This window comes from Parambassis ranga, chromosome 15 (assembly GCF_900634625.1).
Source record: "Parambassis ranga chromosome 15, fParRan2.1, whole genome shotgun sequence".
NCBI lineage: Eukaryota > Metazoa > Chordata > Actinopteri > Ambassidae > Parambassis > Parambassis ranga.
In genome coordinates, this window is record NC_041035.1 from 16,341,571 (window position 1) to 16,363,586 (window position 22,016).

Below are 22,016 nucleotides of genomic sequence, written 5' to 3' on the forward strand. Positions count from 1 at the left end.
ATGTATTTCTTTTTATTAAAAGAAAAAAGTATTTTGTTGAAATAATCTGATTTTTTCCTCCTATTTTTAGGCCTCACTTTTGCACTAATGAGTTTGAACCTCGTCATGTGCTCTGTGTTTTGCAGGGAGAACCTGGGCCAGTGGGAGAAGATAGCGCGGGGAGAGATGGAGGACATTGTTCCCAGCCGGCCTTGTGATTCAGGCCCTGTCAAGGTGGACAACTGACTACCAAAGGGGTTTGCTGGCCCACCAAAGGAATACAACCTGAATCCTGCCACGGACCTGGAACTTTTGCAACGGGGAAGAACACACATCCTGTGTTAGCAGGAGACGGATTAGCTGAAGGCGACTTGACTTTGAAAACACACAGTTACCTCATTGGGTGACGGAGGTGTCAACACTGACGGTTTCACCGATCCCACAGACTGACAGACTGCCGTTTGGGGGAGCTGGGGGGGTGGGGGGTTTGGGGGGGGCTTCAAACCCATCGCCCTGTGCCCACTCAGCTTGGGAATTCATTTGGTAGAATGGACTTTTGGTTGTTTAATTTCAGCTGTTTTGTGTTATTTTAAGATTTTTCTTTATTTGAGCTGATTCCATTATGGTCTTGTATTTTTGCAGAGGCCTTACTCTGAACCTTTCACAGGCTAGGATATGTGAAACATTGTTGTCAGTTCAGGCTTTTACTTCGTTTTATGTTTTGAAATGGTACTGTTTGCCTTCTGTGGTAGGTTTATCGTACGCACACTACTTCAGCAAGGTATTCCCAGAGACATAAGGAATGTGTAGAGCAGATGTGTAGATGTGTGTGTGTGTATGTGTGTGTGTGTGTGGGGTGCACTGCCGCCTTATTGAGAAGGTGGACGTTAGAATGTTTTTTTTATTACTTTTTTGAGCAAAAATCCTTTGCAGTACTTGAATACAGACATACAGCCTATTCTGCGCAGAGAGTGCAGAAATCCCCCGCAGCATATTTTACAAACGTGGATGAACTGTGATGAGAGGAGTTAGATAACGTCGACACTTGTGAGTACAGTCACAAGAGAGTCACAATGTTTCTGCCTGAAGTGGACCCCCACAACCCCCACCCCAAACATTTAGAAACCAGCTGGATAGTGCATCAACATCCTTCTCATTAAACACAATCTGAACGTCCTGTCAAAATGTTGAGAGTTTTGAAGGACTAAAAAGCAAAGATACATGGTGTGATTGATAAGTTTGTGGCCTAAAGATACAAAGAACTCGATTTTAGACATTTATATTCTGTTTTTATAGTAGCTTCCATTATGGACCTTCACGAAGTGGCCCACATGCCTATCAAAATGGCAACTATTGACCTCCAGCTAGAAAGAAATTCGAGGTGCCAAATCAGAAGGATGTACCCAAAATATGAATACCACAAACATAAACAATTACTAATTTATCTGTACAAGAGCTGTGTAACTCATCTCCTCCTATCTTAAGCCACGACTTCTCAATCACCCTTCATAACATCAATTCAATCATTTATATTAAGCCAAGGCTGCATCCTACTTCATTTCCACTCTTCTCTTTTTTTTCACGCCACTATCACATCATTAATAATTTGATGCTACAAATAAAATAATAAAAGATGATGTTAGGAAGAAGTGGTTCTCCTTTTGAAACATGTCTTTACGGGTTTAAAGGCACGGAAGTCAACAACAGATACAGCTTCTTATTTTCTGCAGACCTGTTAAGCTGAAGTAAAATGTGTCTATGTCTGGGACAGCGACTCAATAAGACTTTCTTTTACTTTTTTTTTGTTGTTGTTTTGTTTTTTGTTTGGCTGGCGTGTGACTGAAGTTTCCCTCATATCCACGTCCTGTGGAAGGACATAAATCGTCCTCCTTTACATTATTTTCTCCAACGTCATGCTGGGGGGTACATATGAACTCTTTCAAATGAGTTTTCAGGATCTTCCAAAATACAAATTGTTTTGTCTGAAACTGTCATTCCAGTGGACAATGTCCCTCCAAGACTGACATTACCACTCAAATAATTTGTTGTACAACTGGTACTGTGCCCCCCCCCCCAGTGTTGTGAATGTACAATTTGATGAATGTTTTTTTGTTGGTTGCAGGATCTCGGTGTTGGCATGTGGGTTAGTGCGCCATCACTTTCCACAATGTGCTCTGTCTTGTTTTTCAGAATCGCTTCCAGTAAGCTTCAACCAAGAGCAACAATTAGCATGCACCTAATCTGAAGTTTCTATATGATTTTGCATAATATACGGTAATAGGTGTATACTGTGTACAATCTAGGAATTAGTTTGTACAGACTGAGATGTATGCTCTGATGGTGCTAAACTGAATGGCAGTCGTGCACTTTCTGACTGGCTGTGTGTGTGTGTGTGTGTGTGTGTGTGTGTGTGTGTGTAAGAGAAAGCTTTGTCTCCAACCCCCAACCCCCCCAACCCCACCTGACAACATGGTAAAGTCACTGCACTGTCCCCTCTATTTTCAGCACCAGTTATATCCCATTGTCTGCACTATGTTTAGCTGATGATCTTTATCATTATTACTATTATTGCTATTATTACTATTGTTATTTTCTTAATTAGAGTTAAATTTAAATTAACTTATATTTTTTATACAAAGAAACATAATGTTGGCCTTTTTGTTTTGTACAAAGTAAACATTAAGATAAATTAAATGGTCTAGACATGTTACTGTTACCCAGAATAACTGAGGAATGTCTGAACTGTAAATGTAAGAGCAGTAGCCCAAATGACTTTTATTAAATACCTGACAAAAAAACATGCCTGTGCCTAATCATTCTCTGTTTTATTTTATTTTATTAACTGTCTGACTGTTTTAGCATAGCACCTATCTATCTATGTTTATTTATTTAAACTCAAATGCCAATTATGAGACTTTAGTCTGAACCATTTCCTTTTCATACGGTGAATTAAACAACAATTTTTAGACAATATAATATAAAAAAAATACTCATCTAGAATTTATTAGCATTGTGGTTACAATTTCTTCTAAAAGGTTTTGATCAGTTTTCTGACTTCCACACACACTTTATGGTAAAAGCCAATTTTACTTGCATTCTAGCCACACAAATATTTTAAATAAAAATGAAAATACTGTTTTATTTTGGCAATGTGAATTATTATACACACGCCTCTACAGATAAATGTGAACTCTAGTCTAGTCTAGTAAAATAATGACACCTTTTTTGTGCCAGTTTTTGCACTGTGCAATGATATTTTGGGTTAAATAAAAACGTTTGTTTAATGTAGCTATATTGTATCCACAAAGTGAGTGTCATTATTATTTTAAGTTTGCATTTTTACTACTATTTTTCAGTCACAACCTTTATCTTTGGATGTGATCCATCCATCTTTATATCCTGGTAGTGGACAAAACTAGAAAGCAAATAACTGCACTGATTTTCAGTTTTGCCCTCTGTGTTGTTACCACACACACACACATTAACCTAATTATTGCAAGTCACAGTTGGTTTAAAGCATTTAACCTGTTCATCTGTCTGGGATTCGTCACAGATTGCAGGAAACGCTCCTGGGTCACAACACGAGAAAACATCGTGGAACAATACACGGAACTTCTTTGCATTTTTTATCTAACAAGCTGACAACCAGCGGTCGTAACGTAGTTGTGTCTTCACTGTACACTGTTCACTTCCCCTGTGTGCTTCGTCGAGGACATATGAGGTTTAACACCTGAAAACTCGCAGGCACGATAATTATCGAAACACTGAACGCAACGGACGCATTACGCAAGTCAGTCTCCATGGCAACCAAAGAACACAGACGGCTGTGGCCGAAAGAAGTTTGTGTGTGTGTGTGTTTTCATCGTGATTCCGGTTAAACTGCAAATAACTAAGAGGTGAGATTATTATTTAGTGTTAGTTTAGGCTGTGTTTGTTCTGCTCATGTGCCATGTCATTAGCATTCTACAGAAATAAAATAAAATAAAATAAAATAAAATAAAATAAAATAAAATAAAATAAAATAAAATAAAATAAAATAAAATAAAATAAAATATGTCTTTGGATTGTGTACAATTTATTTGTTTGTACAATGTTAAACTGTTTCAATTTAAATGTTGTTAAATCAGGTGAAGTATTATAACATGCTTTCCTTCATAGACATGTCCAACAGCTGTAAGCCCAAGCCTGGGAGCTTTGGGAGCGACATCCACAGACTGCTGCAGGCCGCTGAGGCCGGTCAGAAGGCTGATATCCTGACCTACTCTTCAGGTCATCTGGGGCCTCGCGGTCTGAACTACAGTCAGCCATTCAACGAGACAAAGCCGTTTTTCTGGAGCACGTCTCAGAGCCAAGAGAAAGCTGCAAAACCCCTGATGATCCAGAAGAGACAGATAAAGGCGCTGCCTTGTATAAAGAGAAAAGAACTGAAAGAGTCACCGTCTGAGTTCATGTCCCGTGCTGCCTTTAAAGACTCAGGGGTCTCGGGGTCAAGAGTAGACCCAGGTGCTGATCATTCATCACATGCAGACAGTGGAAAAGATAATCCACTTAAGAAAGTTAACTGTTCCTCTTTGAAAGCTGGCTCTAAGAAACACTTCAAATCTTCATCTGATCCTGAGGGGAATCAGCCATGTTGTTCAGGCCAGTCTGACCTGGGAGGCCTGAATAATGAAGCCCAACCAGAGATGAGACAACAGTTTGGCCAGAAAGCTGTAACCAAGCAGAACCTTTGGGCTGGAATAAATGTTGCTGAAATGCATGAGAGGAAACTGCAAAAGGTGAGAAACCTCACACAAACCATGACATGACATGTCTAATGTCCATTTTTCATGAAATGCCCTCTCAACACTTAATGATTAAAGAGTCTAACACACATTTGCACTGCTAATGTAGTGTGTGTGTGTGTGTGTTCCTGTCATACTCAGGAGCTGAAGAAGTTGTCAGCGCAGAGCTGGCCCAGCAGAGACCGCCTTGCGGTGTTCAGTGACGTCTTTGATGATGTATGCGAAGGCTCGCCAGTATTTGGACGCATCCTGAGGGAAATCAAGGTTTTTCCATTTCCTCTGTACCCACTAGCACATTTTTAGCATGTGCCGTCAGATGTATTAGAGCCAAAGAGAGAGTTAGTCCCTGATGTGGCAAGTACAAGTAGAGCAACGACCAAGACCTGGTCGTGAGGCCGCCGAGGAGCAGGTCATCAGAGGTCACTGACGTTCATTCATAAGTAGCGTCTCAGGGTCTCGCAGGTTTCTTCAGAATAGGTTTGCTTACATTGGCAGTGAAAGTGCACATTTTTATTTTTGCACAGATGTATTTATTATTATTTACTATATCTACCATTTTTGTTCTATGAGAACACAAACACGGCATGTTTACATACTGGGGCCAACGTCATTATGAGAACTTGGGAAGGCCTTATTATCTAAGGGTTTTTTTTTAAGGGATCTATAAACATTTTGGATTAAAATAACCTGCAAATTTACATCAACATTATACATGTGGTGTATTAATGCGTTTTTCCTTCTTTCAGACAGATTATGACTTGTATGTTAATCACTTGATGGCTTCTCAAGCATCATTACAAAACACGGTAAGCTGATTTCCTTCATTTAGCTATAATAATATTCATTGTTTTAAAGTGTATTGGTAGCGGTCTGTATGTCAGTGTAAAATCCAGCATCTTGTGCCTCCTTGGAAAGATGAAGTCACTAGTTTTGAACATTTTCTCTGGAGTATTTCATGTAAAATTGTTTTTGTGTTACAGTCACTGGATGGTTCTATCAAAGATTGTGGCAAATTAAGAGAACTGGAGCTGGCTGAAGCAGCAGAGGAGGTGTGCAGTCTGGAGCAGGAGGCCAGGCGAGCTTTGGAGGAAAAGAAACGGTACTCCAAGGCTCTACCAGAAACAAAGTATACACTGTATGTCTGTGCATTCAGATTAGTTTGAGCATGACTGTTCTTGTTGTTTTTAACGTCAGAGTCCAAAACGAATTACAGAACGTTCCAGTTATTACAGGCCCCGAGGACAGTGACATGAAGAGTAAGTCTTAAGACTGCATTTGTATGTCTAATCATTAGTAAATCTAATCACTTGCTGTATATCACCCTGCACATGCTAACATGGACAGACTGAACAAATACACACGGACAGACATAAAGAGAGTTTTGTAGTGGCAGTGAGTCAGACTTTGTAACGCCTACAGGCGTGTGTACAGATTCATCATTATTCACTATGCTGCCTTCATGCCTGGCTCTTCTGCGTTTTGCTCAAATATAGTACCTCCATCGGTGCTGCAGGGCAGCTGCTGTGACAGCATCCACTTCAGGAGGCTTCAGGTGTTGAAGGTGTGGAAGGACATCCAGCAGCTGGAGGAGGAGATTAAAGAGAAGCTGGTTTCAACTGACACTGAAAGACGCATCAAACAGCAGAAGGTGCTTAGACTGTTTTTTTGTTTTTTTTTTGTAGTCAAGCTTACGACTTCCCACTGAGCATCAACATCATTGGCTCTGTTTCAGAAATAAAAGCAGGAAGTGTGCTGAGTGTTTGCTTTGAACAGATGTGAATGCTCTTTCTATTTATTTAGCTTTTTTTTCCTTTTGCTTGCAGACTGAGATAATGAAGCTGATCGCCTCGAATGAACGTCTAAGAAACATCAGCAAGGCAAGACAGTCTGATATTTTATGTATCATTTTCAAACACGCACCTTGCTATGAATGACTTTAAAAAAATGTTATTTCAAGGATCTGGAAAACAAAATCAATGCGGTGCTGAACAGAGAGAAGGCAAGCAAGACCTTAAGACGGTATGTGGCGTATCACATATAACAACTATGCAGCATTATGATGTGACAGTTGGCCTGTTTCTTTCTTACATGTGCTTTCCTGTGTTTTACCACAGGATGTTGTGGGAAAAAATACATTGTGATCTGCAAACGGAGAGCAAACAGCTTCAACAAGAAGAAACCAAGATAATCATTTCTTGAGATGGACAGTGTGTGTGTTGGATAATGTAATTTACAATAAAAATAGGAAAGACGTATTAAATAAATTCACATCTTCGACAACCAGAAGACCCCTTGTAAATTACGTGATCCATCCTTTTGTATGTGCACCTGTTATCTACACCAACTGCTATTACATTTTCATTCATTACATGCACATAAAGAACTTCAGTTTCCGATGAGCATGTCACATATGTTGTTTCAGTGGTCTGAGATTATCCATTTAAGCTGTTGTTAATTTGACAAGCCTCCACTTTAAGGTGAAAAAATCTTTCAAATTGTGGTATCTACAGCCTGAGGCTGCTCAGAAGCAGAAGTGCTAACTGCATGAACAGGAGACAGTTTGTACAGAATGATTAAAGCAAGAAAACATCTGAAAGTTGTCTATCAAATTTGTAGTTATTGGACATAAAGGATTCAGCTTCTAGACAATTAAGAGCAAATCACTCTTCCAACACAAGAGGGCAGCAGAGACCCATGAGAAAAATGCACTAAAAAGAAGATTCCTTTTGCTAATTTGACTATAATTTAGATTTGTCTAATGCTGTTTACATTCTTTTCTTCTCATTTATAAGCAGCACATTTAAATCCTAGAAAAAAAGTTTTTTTGCTGTTACTCCTCACTTCATGTATGAATAAGATTCTGTTTCTCTGTTATATTTGTTCAGAGCTGTATTATGATAAAGTGAGCTGGATCTAAAATTTGTAGAAGATAGTTTGAGGTTTGTGTTGTTTTAAGAAAGCTCAGTAAAGAAATTGCAGCAATAGTGAGCTGAATATTAAGGGGAATACAAATTGCTTTAGTTTATGCTCATGCTCCATGTGACTTAAGTTATAACAATTTAATTTTTAACCAAAAAAAAAAAAACTGAAAATGCTAATCTGCTGCATGCAAGAATAGCAGAGTAAGGTGATCAGCGGCCTTATAGAATCTCTTCTTTGGATTGATTGGAAGTGACCTTTGCCCTGACACGACAGAGCGCCTTGCTGTCTGCTAAAATCTAATCAAAGGTCAAAGTCTGCTCTCTGGCTGACAGTCAGTAGGAGCAGAGTGTGTTTGTGTCCCTCACTGTTCGTCTGTCTTGGTTAACAGCACCCTGCTTTGTGGAGAACTACCTTTGCTTTAGTGAACCATGCTGATTCGGACCACGTTCCTGCTCCTGCTCTGCATGTCTTTGGGCACATGTGCCACTTTAGGCTTCTTCCAGACTGAGGCAAAAGATGACACGGCCCCTGCTGTGGACTCAGCTACCGATGGTGTTGCTGCGGCAGCTTCTGAAGATGTAGCTGCTCCAGATGCCCAAGTAGATGCAGCTAATTCCCTTTTTGGGGATAGTCCACTAGCCAAGATACTTGCAAGGAGTAACAAGGCAGATGGTGCAGCAACTAAACAGACAGCGACAGACAGTGACAGACCTGCTGGTGAATCAGAAACTCTCAGTGAAGAAGCCGTCACAAAGGAGCAACCATCATCCGAGGAGGAGACGAATGAGATCAGACCAGTCCAGAAAAATGAGTCCTTGAACAGACCCCTGGCACATGAAGATAACAGTTGGAGCCTCAACTCAATTAGAAATAGTTTTCAGACTGTGCATGGATACTTTGACTCCCTGGTGGAGCTGGTCGGGGGACGTGACGGTGTGTGTCAGTACCGCTGCAGATATGGTAAGAAGTTATTAGTGTCCTGAGCAGGGGTGTTTTAGATTGCTAAGCCTAATAGTTCTTGGAGGACCAGAGCAGGTTTTGAAATCATCTTGTTGTTTACATCCAGTATTGTTTGCTCAGCAGCACACTGAATGAAAACTAATCAATTCCTCTGCTGTCAGTTTAACAGCTTCTTATTCCTGATGTGAGATAGCATGTCAGAGCCTGCTGACATGCTACGTAGAACGTGAATGCATTTCTTTATCACCACATAGGTGGTTGATGACTACAGTTACACAATCGATACAGATGTTCTCAAACAGAAGTCACATCTTATCTATGAAATGCAGATGGTGAGATACACCGGGAGTACATGATGTCATTGAGTTTGTACTTCAGTTCAGGATTTGAACTAAGCTTCTCTGTTTTGTTTTTCTCAGGGGAACTTCCTCAGCCTCGTCCTGGATACCAACAGCAAGAGCCCAACGGCTGCAGCTCCTCTCTGGTGGGATTCGAGGTGAATGCTGCTGTAGGTGGCCTGTTCATACAGTAGCACCCTCAGCCTGCAGCCCTGTTAACAATCACACTATAGCTAATGACAGCAATAATGGCCGGAAATGCTGGGATCTGTTTGAGTAAACTGTACTGTGTGACTTGTGTGACAGCTCGACATGGGGATCCCTGCTATGACAAAGTGCTGTAACCAGCTGGACGTCTGTTATGACACATGCGGCACACACAAGTCTGACTGCGACACCAAGTTTCAGCTGTGTCTGCACAGCATCTGCTCTGATCTGAAGAAGAGCTTGGGCTTTGTGACGAAGGTGCAAGGTGAGACATTTGCAGATGAGTACATCTTACATGCTTACAAAAAATAATGTCTGCCTCCCTCTTCTCACTTGTTTTTGTGTCTTATCTTCCTCTTAGCTTGTGAATCAATGGCAGACGCTCTCTACAATACAGTGTGGACTCTGGGTTGTAGACCTTATATGAACAGCCAGAGGGCAGCATGTATCTGTGAGGGAGAGGAGAGGGATGAACTGTGACACTGAGGAGGAGGACTCCTGTACACTTTCACAGACCAGTAAGAATGGTCATGACTATTTCAATATATTTGAAGGCTTTTGTCATGCAAGTGGTAACAGCCCCCTCATAATCCAGAACCTGGGACAGGGCGAAAATCAAGTGAACAGATGTAGTCACTAACGATATTACATGTCTGAATATGACTTTCAGAATCTTAATTAAGTGCTCATGCATATTGAACTCGACACATTCTTCCTTTTAGGCCTATTTTAGGCCTCTATGACTCCATTATCATAAATTACTTGATGACTCCAAACAAAGTGCCTGATAGGAAGGATATTGTAGTCAGATTAATTTCCTCCAGACAGAAGGATAATTACAGTGTTGCCTCATTATGTGTTGCTATCTTAAATTTGTGTGCTCCACCCTTAAGTCAGTGTCATGTAAATGTAACGCCTATAATGGCTGCTGTGTTAATGTTTTATGTAAGTTATTTGCCAGTTATTTGTTATTATTTTTTATGACTAAATGCATGACTAATTACAGTTTCACTGACATGATTAACTCCGGATTAATTGACTGAGCGAAGAAGCGTGTGCATCATTTCCCGGCTCGGCACGCTGATATCTCTCATCCAGCCCCACTTTTCAATGTGTGACATGCTCCCTCAGCCATCGATTACACCGAGCAAATGAGCCGGAATGAATCTGTGTGTGTATACATGTATTTTTCAAGTCAGTGATGGTGTGAAATATAAACCATTTTTGTAAATCCATTAAATCTCTAAGCTGCAATCAAGCCTGAGGAATGCCTGCGAGTTTGACCTAGAAAAACCTCCTTAAGTTGTAGCTGTTAGTGGTCCTCTCTGAGGGTTTTTAATAGACATGTCATTCACTTTAATGTCAGTAAATTGTGTTGCAAGGCATAGGCACAACCTTAGATGTATTAAACAGAGTTTAAGTTATACAACATGCAATAGAAACAGAAAAGATTCTACACCTGCAAAGTGACAGTGAATGTACTTCCCTGTGTGTATGCCTACGTTTACTTGGTGTTTTGAATACCAAATAAAAATGTCATTTGCATGACCTTGGCTTGTACTGCTGATGTGTTTTTGTAGTTTTTTTTTTAAAGTATCATGGCAGGATGACAATGGGGCCTGCGCTCAGTGCGTGCTGCTCCTGAGGTTCACCAGTACGAGCCTCCCGTCGAACACGGCCGCGACAACGTTGAGCACAGCGGGAGTCTCCTGCCCCGCAAACTAACACCAGGCAGTGGAGGAACACTTGCTGCAAACAGAAGAGGCAAGTTTATCTTGAGATAACAGTCACTGAATACTGTTCTTACAGTAAAGAACCACACAGCCATCTGGCTCCCAGCATGTTTTTTCTTTTGTTTTTTTTTTAACTCACTCGGTTGTCCTTGCCAATGAACTTGAAGACAGGGACCTGGTAGTGCTTAGAGAGCTGGTCCTTGGAAGAGTACTGTGTCACAGTTTCATCAGAGATACATCTGCGTAGGAGAGAGAAAAAAAAGAAAAAACAGTCATACATGCAGCTGATATGTTAACACAACAAAGCGGTGCACATATTTTTCTATCATCATGTTAGCTGCCCCAAGGTACCTAGAAAACTGGACTCAGCAAAGGAATGCTTGGCCAACAGTGAGCGATCCACACATAATAAGGCTGTTTCTATTTTTCTACCCAAAGCATTTTTTGTTCCTCTTTTCCACATTAATGAGAGTGTAAAGCTAGGGGCATTTTTCATTTGACATTTCTTTGAAGGAGCTGAGATTTCCTGTCCTATATCTGTCAAGCAGCCAGGCTCTTGTCAGCTACCAGGCCCGATACCATTGACATTTACTATAAAAAGAATCACAGTCATGGGACGAAATGCATTCACTGGCTTACTTAAATTAACAATAAAGGAAAATAAACAAAAACCTTATATAGTCAACTTAAGAATTTCAAAAAGAAAAAGAATTTGGGAATATCATGTTACAAGATGTCCAAATGTTTTACCCGTCTTTGATGAGGAAGTACTTGAGGGCCTGGTCAGCCCTGGGCCCTGGTGTAGCAAAGCAGCTTTCCACCAGTGCAGCGAGACCTTCCACTCTCTCCTTTGGCTCCACTCCAAAGAACAGGGAGTCTTGCAGGTGCAGCTGGGGCGGGGTGAGGTATGGTTCAGCGAACTCAGCATTCTTGAAGAGCTCCAGGGAGAACCGGAAGACCCCTTCACTGTGGCCCGCCAGCTGCAGGGCTGAGCTGTGTGGACTGGCCTGGTATTCGTCAGACACGTGGTATTCCCTGGGGAACTCGCAAGTGACCGGGAGCACTAACTTGCTCGTGCGGACTATTACGTCCCTGTTGCTGCCTGGGCTGCTCCTGGGCACGCCTGTCACCAGGTTGGTCCCCACAATCTTGTTATCTGTCACCTGAGAATGGTTATTTACCTCAGTTTAATAGCTTTTTCACTTACTGAGAACAGTTCTTTTTAATATATCACAAACATCTCACAAAAAAATTTCAACCCCTGTTTCTTCTGACCTCCACCACTGTGCCGCACGTCCTGAGGCTGAAGCTGAGGTTGATGTGTGTGCCATTGGAGACACCTCGACAAGACGCGTTGGACAGAAAGAGCTCCAGTCCTCCAACGAGGTCCTTAGGAACTGACACAGTAATAGAGCTGGAGTCACACTGCACTGGCACTGCAGGGGAGGGTAGTCAGAAACTTAATGATATTATTGAATAACAAGAGAGGAGTAAAGTTGGTTGGTTGCAATGTGAAATATTTACACTATATCACTACATCCTACACAAAACATTTGGCCAATTTCTAGACGTACCGCATTGTTTTTGAAAGAAAAAAAATCTATAAAAAAAAAAATATGATTACATTTCCAGCCTGGCAGAAAAATAACCACACACTGAAATGTTAAACATATTAGTCATGGCCTGAGGAAATCCATTTGTGTTGAATTCCCTTCCAGAACATCTATTGTGATTAATACAAGTATACATCATTTAGCTCACTGTCTGCTGGTCTAACTGCAACATCTACCTTCTTCTCACACACATATAGTACACACCCTGACATGTGTGTTTGTCTGCCCCCAGCTCCAGCCCTCTGGGACAGATGCACTGATAGGAGTCCAGCAGAAGGGAGCAGGCATGGCTGCAGCCTCCATTGTTAACGTGGCAGCCTGCTATCCCTGCAAGAGTCAGCACAAAGAAAAGACTTCACAACACTGTGTGGGTTTATTTATCTTTGTAAAGCAACAACAGACGTGTCAGATGAATACAAGTAGCTGTATGGATGTACCTCTACAGTTGCGTCCATCCTTATCCAGCACACGGCCCCGGCCACACGCACAACGCCAAGAGCCCTTGGTGTTCACACACTGCTCTGCACAGCCACCGTTACCCTTTTCACACTCGTTCACATCTAAACGCAGAATACACACACACACACACACACACATAATTATCAGATGAGTCTCATTTTTATCGACTGAGTATACGATATGGGTGGAGTCTATCACCTCAAGGCAATTCACATAGTGCTTCAGGGTGGAGAATGATAAATGGACTTTAAAAGACTTTAAAACTGAGTTTATAACACTGAGAGGAGGAAATGATGATGGATGAAACAAAAATCCAGTGGTGGGGGGACAAAAGGGAGAACGCAAGAGAGTGAAGAAAGAGATATAGAGGAGTGAAGAAGTAATTTCTGAGACAGGGAAAGGCAGATTTGGTCCAGGAGTGAATAATGAGATAATGGCAGTTTTTAGGCTGACTGGATCCCCCCTGCATGGCTGTCACCCACCATTACGTGCTACTGTAACACACACACACACACACACCCCTACCTTATGTGAAGTCATCATAAACATAACACAAATTTTCAATCTTTGTCTCTATTGCTGCTTCACTCATTAAGATTTGAATTCATCCATAGTTGATGATCTGTAGACTTTTTTTTGTTTATATTATATTTATTGTTTTATTATTATTGTTTTATTTTATTATATTTATTTTATTTTTATTATATTTTTATTGTTTATATATATTGTATTATACTCTTTTTAGTTTGGAATTGGAATTACATACATACATAGGCAGGTAAAAGTAATGTAAACAAAAGTTCATATGTATTATGAGTACCTAGATACCTCACCTGGAAGAGTGGTCGCCCCATGACCTTAGACCAGAAGTCCTCATTGCAGAGGCTTGTGTTCAGTTCCAGCCTGTAGCTGTTTGTATCACTGCCTAATGCTCTCTGTCCCTCTCCACTGTTAATTATCCCTTCAAGGCAAAAATGTCCCAAAATATATCTAAAGAGCTTGAACACAATCATTGTGTTTTTATGAACATATTAATCTGTAATGGAAGTAAAACTACAGAGCAAAGTAAATGAATTCTGTTTAGAAGGAGAGTGCTCAATGTGTTCTCAGTAAATTGATTTACACCTAATTTATTCCAAATCTGAACAGCACCAGTAAAGGGGAGTTAAAAGCTACATTAAACCATAGCTACACAAACGTAAGCATACATCTCTCAGTGTGTTTGAATCAAAAAACACACCACTATAACCATTTTCCACCAATCATGGTGAAAAAAACCCAACTTGATATGCTGGTACTGCCACCCTCCTGAATATCCTATTCAGTCGAGTAACCATAGATATTTGCATAAGAATTACATAGGTTGAAGGGACATGCAGCAAAGTCTGATTGATTTTTCCCTTGTTATTGTTTTTTAGAAACCATTTCCAGCCTATCTGTCTTCCCTGTTCCATGACTTATCTGTGTCTGTTGCACAACTTATCAGTGTCTTCTCTTCCTATTTTTCTGTCTCACCCAGGCATGTTTGTTTGTCTGGTCCCAAGACAGTTCCAGGTGCACAGCGACAGTCAGACGCCGGACATGTGGGACCGGTGCAGTCAACCTCATCACAGATATCATAAAAATCTGTATAACACATACACATAAACAACACCATCACACAAAAGATATTCATATAGGGAATGCAACATATTTTTTTTTTTTGCATGATCACTCACGACCACAGTAGACATGGAAGCAGACTGAGGGCCTGGGCAGGCGGTACACAAAGTATCCTCCAGGGCAGGCCTTCACATCCACTGTGGCGTTCCAATGGCAGCAGTTGTCACCGAAGCTGGCACATACGGGGAGGGTGACAATGCCCTCGTGGAGCTGGGGGTGGCTGCCGTTGAGCCAAATGGGGGCGTGAGTGCCACAGTGATTCTCAGAGACGCAGAAGGTGGGCATGGCATCACCAGCCATGCCAGTGAAGCGGTACCATTCACCAGACACGTGGCTGTCGCACAGGGGGGCGCTGGATAAACGGTTGATGTGGTAGTCCGTGTTCCTCCAGGGTTCATTCAGGCTGATGTAAGCAGAGCAGGGATCCAGGGCTAAAGACATAAGGGGGCATTGATTAAGAATATGAACTGTAGCCTTATTATAAAGTGATACTGTTTCTTCTAAAGCAGCAAAATCAGGATCTGAATAATCCACAGACCTCACCACCAATGTTTTCCAATTCTGAGGTAGCTTAAATAAAAAAAACTGTTCACAGTTCGATCTGTACCTGCTTTCGAATGTACTCAAAAGTACATTTAATTTCCTTTCACCTCCATTGGATCACTGTGATCGGACAAGAAGGCTCAACCTTCAACACTGAAGTTAATTTACATTACTTTGGAACAGGTTCAACCATCTGACTCTTCTATAGACAAGCAGTTCATTGTTTACACTGCTCTACAGTTCGTACAGTATATCAGTGTCGGTCATTTAAGCTGACTTATTACCAAGAAGGCAAGCTTTGGGTCAAGATAAACTGTAACACACAGTCAGGTCTAATTGAATTAAAAGTCAACCAGCTGTCCACAAAGAGCTCTTTATCCAGTGAGATCTGTCAGTCGTGACTCTTTTCACTACAGCCAGTTGTGCAGAATCAGGAGAACAACTGAACGGGCAGAGTAAACAAAGTGCAGCAAGCCAATCAATAGTCCACACACACACACACCTCATACCCTCTCAACAGTGTAATTAAGAGGCAGCCGTAAAACAAAAGGAGAAAACATGAGACAGGTTGGCAAGAGTGAGACTAACATAGCATCAGCAAGGATGAAGGAGCAGCAGGAGGCTGATCAGCTAAGCAGTAAAGCACCGTCAATGACAGGCTAGTGTCAGGAAACATGACAGCTGACAACAGCCATGTAACACTTTACTGGAGCGGCAACCACAGCTGTAGCCACAGCTCTAGGCTTTCCATTTAGCAGAAATGCACATCATAAAAAAATCCACGCTTTTTCATGGATTGAAAAAAAAAAGCAGTCTCAGTGTTATAGGCTGAGCTGCAGATTTACAGCAACAATAACTGCACCCTTTTCTCTAGTCTGCTTACCAAATGAACACGAAACTCTCAAATATGATGAGAAATATGGAACTGTTATCATTCCTGGATGGGATGAACAAACATTTGTGTATAATTTAATTTATTTTGAGACTACACACAAGCAATGTTTTCTCCCTTCACCCACCGATGGATGATGGGCCATCGTGTCACTGTGCTGGTCCAATAGAGGCAGAGAAATCAATAAATAGCCTGGCCCCCTCTAACAGAATTAATATCCACTTTATCAGATGTACAACTGACCAACTGTGCTCCTGCTCCTGCAGCACAGAAGGGGCAGAGGACATAGCTGACTCATGTGGGTGTATGCTAATGGAGGCATTAAATCTTCCAGATGGGACTTGAATAACCTGATTCGGGGGGGTTGTGCAGCCATGCCTGATCTGAGTGAGACTCCTGCATCAGGACAAAAAGGATGGGATGGATTTTTATGAGTTTTTCTTATCAAAACAATATTTGATTTATCCATTATCAGCTGTAGTATTATCCAGTAACACAAATCCAGTACTGTCCCCCACACACTGCTGAAATTCTCATTAGAGTAACAAATATGTACAAATTGACAAGAACCTGGTTTGAGTAACGGCTGCTGACAGATTCAGCAGAAGATGAAGTTATGAGTCTGGAAAATATTTGTGGCCCAATATTTACATCTTCAGTGTAATAAATAGGCCCGAGGCTACGCAGTTTGTGGAAGTCTTACATGCTAAGAGATGGACTAACATTGTGTTGACAATGGTCTTTTCACAGGATTCTTTTACAGTTAATCTACACACATACACATAAAAGACTATACACTCACCTACACCTGCAACTGTAAGAACCTCCTTCAGCAGGATGGTAATTACCATAAAAATCATGATGTATTTGGATAATCCAAGCTCAGGTCTAAGTGTGTGTAGCTCTTCGCCTGTCTTAAATAGGCTGTTCTTATCTGTGTCATGTCCCTCTCTTACCCTGAACCTTTCACCTTCAACTCCCCAAATCTACCGACAGAGCCATCCTCCCATTGTCCCAAACAGCGAGGTACCCTTACTTTCCTCTCTAACATGCAGACGTCTGACTGTGGTTTATTTTATCTTTTCTCTGTCATCCATCCTGATTTAAAAGGTGTGGAAATACGAGCAATGATCTAATCTAATCTCTAGCACCCTTAAACCAATCTGATTAATCTGCTTAGTGTGCTGAAGCATCTTTCACTTTAAGGTGACGGCAGGGTTTGCAGCACGAGGATTCAGGATTTACTGTGGAGTATAGACCGAGACCCTCGGTGAGGACACACTGTGCCCCCACAGTGAATGTGTTCTCACCTAGCTCATTACTGGTATGGGTCACCAGTGCGGATCAGCACGTACAGGTGTAGCTTGGTTCTTAAAAGCTAGTCTGAGCTTTGCAGTTTCTCTGATTAAATGAATGAAGACATTAATCCAGAGGATAGTTAGAAGAAATGAATCAGAACAGTTGTGATTACTGCTGGAAATAAGTCACAGCTGGTGTGTCATGTCTCAGAGGCACAGACTGAATCAGCACTTTACTGCATACACATGAAACCATGATGCTCTTTTATCTTCACTTTTTCTTAGTTTAGTGTTTAAGGTTGTAGTCTCTGTTTAAGGTGAAACGACCTCCCCTTTAAGTTGATGGCATGATGTTGATGCATGGGTGGCTCGCTGACTGAAATATCTCAGCAACTGCATGGATTATGTAATGACGTATATTTGGTCCTCTGACACTGAAGCCTAATCACATTTCTGATCCCCTGACTGAGGCTGACCTTTCAGATAATTAAAAAGTCAACAACCACCTGACTGGAGGTGTTGTGAAATGTACAACACATTCTTTTTCTCTCCGGAGCCACTGTAAAAACTCTGACCTGAACTTTTCACTTCTTGGGAAGTAGAAATATTTTAATTGGTGAAGAACAAAATAATAAATAAACTACAATACTGTGTGTATTGTATATACTATATTGTCTATATATATATATAAAATTAAATCGCTGGTCTTGAGGATCTTGCCTGTATATATTGTCTATATATAGACAATATATACAGGCAAGATCCTCAAGACCAGCGATTTATTTTTTTTTTACTTAAAAGAACAAAACTAGAGCATTTCACATTTTTTTTTAATCTATGTATATTTTGACTGGGTTTATTCAAGTCTCTTTATCTCAAAGGATGTCCTGTACAGGACGAGCAGGAGGCCGAGGACAGGTCAGAGGAGGTGACCAAGACCTTGGAAAGCTGGCCCACGTAAACATCTGTAGTGTGACACATCAATCACATCGCTGTCAACAACAACAAAAACTCCCCAACTGAACCAATGGCTCCAAAACTGGATAAGGATTTTATTGATAATTGAATTACATTTCTCTTTTATACATATTTCATAAATGATACAGGATTTTACATTTTCTTTTTTTGCCAACATTACAGCATCATATGTCAACAGAAGAAGAAAAATAAAGAAAAGACAAGAAAATAATGAGGTCAGAATGAAGATCAATTCAATCCTATATTCTGCTTCACTCTTTAGGCATTTTAAACATGTCTTAATGTAAGTGCACACAAATGTAAGATATTGAAAACACACATTCAGAACAAAACAATAACGTGTCTTTGAAGAGAAATAAAGTTGATGAAAAAGTCAGCAGAGAGGGGGGGTTGGAGGTGTTCCCCAATTAAGCTAAAAGAGGGCACTTTTCCTATGGACTCAAACCCAGGATAGGAGGCCATTAAGCCTGTTTTATAAGTGCACCGAGCATGGAGTGTGTTTGTCCATTTACTGGGGAGTATGACTGAAAACAGTAAAGAAAGGGATAATAGGAGAAAATAAGGTGGAATTGACTGGTCTGGTTGGCTGGGATTCAGATTTGGCAGGGCGGATTCTAGAGACGAAGCCCTTTTTATAACTAGGAATCTCTACAAACAACGTTCTTAAATTATCTTTGCAGTTATTTTGATAAATCATCTTTTTTTTTTTACATAATTTCCCATGTAAACATACATTCATGCAACACCCTCTTTAGAATAAAGTTTCCCTATATTTGATATATTTTGTTAAAAAATAAAATAAAAATAAACAAGAAAAAAAACCAAGGCGATAAACGGTGGATGGCATGAGAAAAGGGAGGAGGAGGAGGTGATGAATGGGAGAGAAATGTAGAAACAGCAGAGGGGAGGCCTGGACTCTCTCTCACCTTCCACATCTCCAAGGAAACACTATTTTCTCTTTGTGTATTTGTGTGTGCTGGTCTATTCAGGAAAGTTAGATGAAGGCGGGACTGATTTTTAAAGCTATCGACATGCAATGATTAGGAGCAAAAGGACTCATGAACGGCCGCTGACCTGCACTTTGCTCCTCATGACACTCACATGGATTCACATTTAGATTCACTTTCCACACGGCTAACATTTTCCACTTCTTTTTCTCAGATGATCTCATCTCAACAGATTAACTTTCTTATTATTGTTGTTTGCTACACTGTCTATACACATTGAATCATGAATTACCCATAAAAAGGCACCATTTCCCTGGCGTTAACACACACACACACACACAAAACCACACACATTTCCACACTCAGTGACAGGTTAGACCAAATCTTGCCTTGAGATCTGCATGGCTAACATTTTAAATTCGACCTAAAAATCATGCATTTTAATATAAAATCTGCACACAATGGTCTCCTCGGCAGGATTCGGCCAGCTGTTCACACCGTGGGCATCGGATGATCTTGAACTAGAGTCTATTTGCAGGGATGTCATTGTGCTTCCCCTCTGCAGAGGTGATCTACTACTGTCTTTGAGAAATAAATGGGGCTGGAGAGAGAGGCCACCAATCCTCACCCTGAACAGAAAAAAAATGATAACAGTAAAAAGAAAAATAGATATAGGAGAACATAAATATGGCTTCTTTGATTTAAGGAGGGGAGAAGACTTCAGCTTAGATGTGGGATGAGACGTCAGCCAGATGTGGCAAACAAAAGAGTCCAATTAAGTACAAAATTGCAATAATGCTCCTACACATTCACAAATTTCTACCGAGGGCATACCACAGCATGCAGTCTACCCTGCCTTGCCATCGAGGGAGCAGGGGGGGGGGGGGGCGTTACAGCAGCAGTGGGAGGAGAAAACTCTGGTTTCATTTCAGGATGAAAACACCTCTCTGACCTTAATGCCATGACACTTTTCATGTAGTCTTCAAATGTGTTATTTTCACTTGGTAAATGATATCTTATGTCAGGTAAACAGAGTTGCAGGCAAATTACTAAAACTCTGTTCCTTTTTTATTTTTTAAAAAAGTCATTCTGTTCATCAGTTATATTACATGTCTGTGTCACAGTACTAAAGGTTTGAACCCTGTCATTATGTAAAGCATTGCTGCAGCAATCGTTTGCATTTACAAGATGATTATAGAGGCCAAGCCTGACATTATCCACACTGATAATTCTGTGATACTCAAACACAATCCAATTCAATCCAAAGCCACCTTCACCCTGATTTGGCTTCATCGTAGTTTCTGTCCCCCGTTTGCTGGCCATGCACAGAAGCCTTACACCCAGCCTGAATGTAGTCTGAAACAGTTCGTTCAACGTAGTGATGTGCTGTGTGTGAGTGTGACAACGTGTGCGTTAGCAGAGTTCCCTCATGGCAGGAGAACTTCAGAGGATGCAAATGAAATGAGTAAGAGAGCTCCTCCCCCCACTGGAAAAAAACTAGCCTCTGGTCATCTGTTTATTTGATTGTATACATATATATTTATATTTTTCATAACAAATATACTATGGCTTTCAAAATAAAAAGTGCCAAAATATTTTTTTTTTGGAATAAAAGAACACACAGTGATGTTGTTGTCGGTAGTACTCTCTCATACTTGCGCAAGCTGGGTCGCTACAGGACATCAACAGGAAGTAAGGAAATGAGGCGTAGTCATTTCTAGCATCCTGCGAGTGGAGACAGGCTCCTGACAGAGGTCGCACTGAGGAGGACAGCTGTCCATTAGCTGGACGAGGCGTGGCCCAGAGAGGGAGAGGAGGCAGCAGAATTTAGCCACCAAGGAAAACCAAGGTCTCCCCGATGGTGTGACTGCAGTCAGAACTTCCTTGTAAACGTGTCCCTTGAGCCTGCACTGACCAGGAGTAGGTGTGTGTGTTGACAGTTCGACTGCTAGAGAAAGCAGGGCTACACTAGCTGTGTTGACCCGCAGAGTGGCCAGGGTTGGTGTCCAAATGTAGCCAAAAATGTCCTGCGCGCACACACACACACTCTACAAATGGCTGCCCCTCTGCATGTTCCCTGTCCTGGAGTGTCTTTACAGGTGTGTTACACCCCTGGAGTTACCTGCAGGGTGTCCCATCTGAGAGTTGAGGCAAATCCATAGCGCCCAATTTAACTCTACCATCATCATCATCATCATCTTCCTTTTTTTTTAATCATCCTCACCATTCGTCAGCTGTGAGAGGTTTTCAGTTCCCAGTATTCTCACCATCCTTTTTTTTTTCATCTTTTAGCCGTTTTAACTTGCAATTCCAACTGGAGATCTCAGTCAGGAAAGTAAAAAGAAAAAAAAAACATAACAAAAAGAGAAGAAAAAACTAACTCCCATAGTCAAGACTGGGGCGGGAAATTATTGGATGTGGGAGAGAGATAGAGGAGAAGGAGGAATCAGAGGAAACAGATGGGGTAAAAGAAGGAATAAAAGGCTGTTGGACGGCAGAAGGGAAGAGAGAACAGGGGTTTATAGGAGGTGAGAGAGGAGGGAGTCACTCTTCCCATCAATTGTTACTGGTGGTGAGCTGCTGAACTGGGAGCTGGAGCTGGAGAGGGTCCCGTAGACGCTTCAGATCCAACTCCACCTGTAGAGAGAGACAGGGGAGACAGAGGGAAAGAGGAGGGATGTGTAGGGAATAAAACAGGATT

The 22,016-nt window shown here is 41.2% G+C and overlaps 5 protein-coding genes across 11 annotated transcripts in view; 3 read left to right on the top strand and 2 right to left on the bottom strand.

The window, feature by feature from the left end:
- Window positions 1–2,777, top strand: part of pde10a (phosphodiesterase 10A) — a 44,298-nt gene extending 41,521 nt beyond the window's left edge. For 2 of the 3 annotated variants that reach the window (XM_028423909.1, XM_028423911.1), the window contains exon 22: window positions 126–2,777. In XM_028423909.1, the coding sequence (XP_028279710.1) occupies window positions 126–225 (100 nt within the window). In that variant the 3' untranslated portion in view covers window positions 226–2,777. The remainder of the gene's footprint in view (window positions 1–125) is intronic. The other variant, XM_028423910.1, reaches the window with a different exon arrangement.
- A 1,030-nt stretch (window positions 2,778–3,807) lies between these two features.
- LOC114447657 (uncharacterized protein C6orf118-like) lies at window positions 3,808–6,697 on the top strand. The gene is made up of 8 exons (XM_028424046.1): window positions 3,808–3,875; window positions 4,138–4,757; window positions 4,905–5,027; window positions 5,510–5,569; window positions 5,744–5,862; window positions 5,958–6,019; window positions 6,257–6,411; window positions 6,587–6,697. The coding sequence occupies exons 2-8, from the start codon at window positions 4,140–4,142 to the stop codon at window positions 6,695–6,697; spliced, it is 1,248 nt and encodes a 415-aa protein (XP_028279847.1). The 5' UTR covers window positions 3,808–3,875; window positions 4,138–4,139.
- A 1,313-nt stretch (window positions 6,698–8,010) lies between these two features.
- Window positions 8,011–10,743, top strand: pla2g12b (phospholipase A2, group XIIB). 3 transcript variants are annotated; one of them, XM_028424216.1, is made up of 5 exons: window positions 8,011–8,645; window positions 9,065–9,153; window positions 9,290–9,455; window positions 9,552–9,708; window positions 10,197–10,743. In XM_028424216.1, exons 1-4 carry the CDS (start codon window positions 8,114–8,116, stop codon window positions 9,668–9,670), a joined length of 906 nt encoding a protein of 301 aa, XP_028280017.1. In that variant the 5' UTR covers window positions 8,011–8,113; the 3' UTR covers window positions 9,671–9,708; window positions 10,197–10,743. The 3 variants fall into 3 exon arrangements, with proteins under 3 accessions (XP_028280017.1, XP_028280016.1, XP_028280018.1); XM_028424215.1 differs by having other exon boundaries at window positions 9,552–10,743; XM_028424217.1 differs by having other exon boundaries at window positions 9,065–9,141; window positions 9,552–10,743.
- On the bottom strand, window positions 10,494–17,020 carry oit3 (oncoprotein induced transcript 3). The gene is made up of 9 exons (XM_028424214.1): window positions 16,895–17,020; window positions 14,714–15,088; window positions 14,511–14,621; window positions 12,974–13,096; window positions 12,741–12,863; window positions 12,199–12,359; window positions 11,674–12,086; window positions 11,063–11,162; window positions 10,494–10,939 (listed from the first exon to the last, which is right to left on the bottom strand). Exons 1-9 carry the CDS (start codon window positions 16,950–16,952, stop codon window positions 10,787–10,789), a joined length of 1,617 nt encoding a protein of 538 aa, XP_028280015.1. The 5' UTR covers window positions 16,953–17,020; the 3' UTR covers window positions 10,494–10,786.
- A 2,036-nt stretch (window positions 17,021–19,056) lies between these two features.
- mcu (mitochondrial calcium uniporter) overlaps window positions 19,057–22,016 on the bottom strand; it is a 52,071-nt gene continuing 49,111 nt past the window's right edge. For 2 of the 3 annotated variants that reach the window (XM_028423572.1, XM_028423571.1), the window contains exon 9: window positions 19,057–21,952. In XM_028423572.1, the coding sequence (XP_028279373.1) occupies window positions 21,872–21,952 (81 nt within the window). In that variant the 3' untranslated portion in view covers window positions 19,057–21,871. The remainder of the gene's footprint in view (window positions 21,953–22,016) is intronic. The other variant, XR_003671834.1, reaches the window with a different exon arrangement.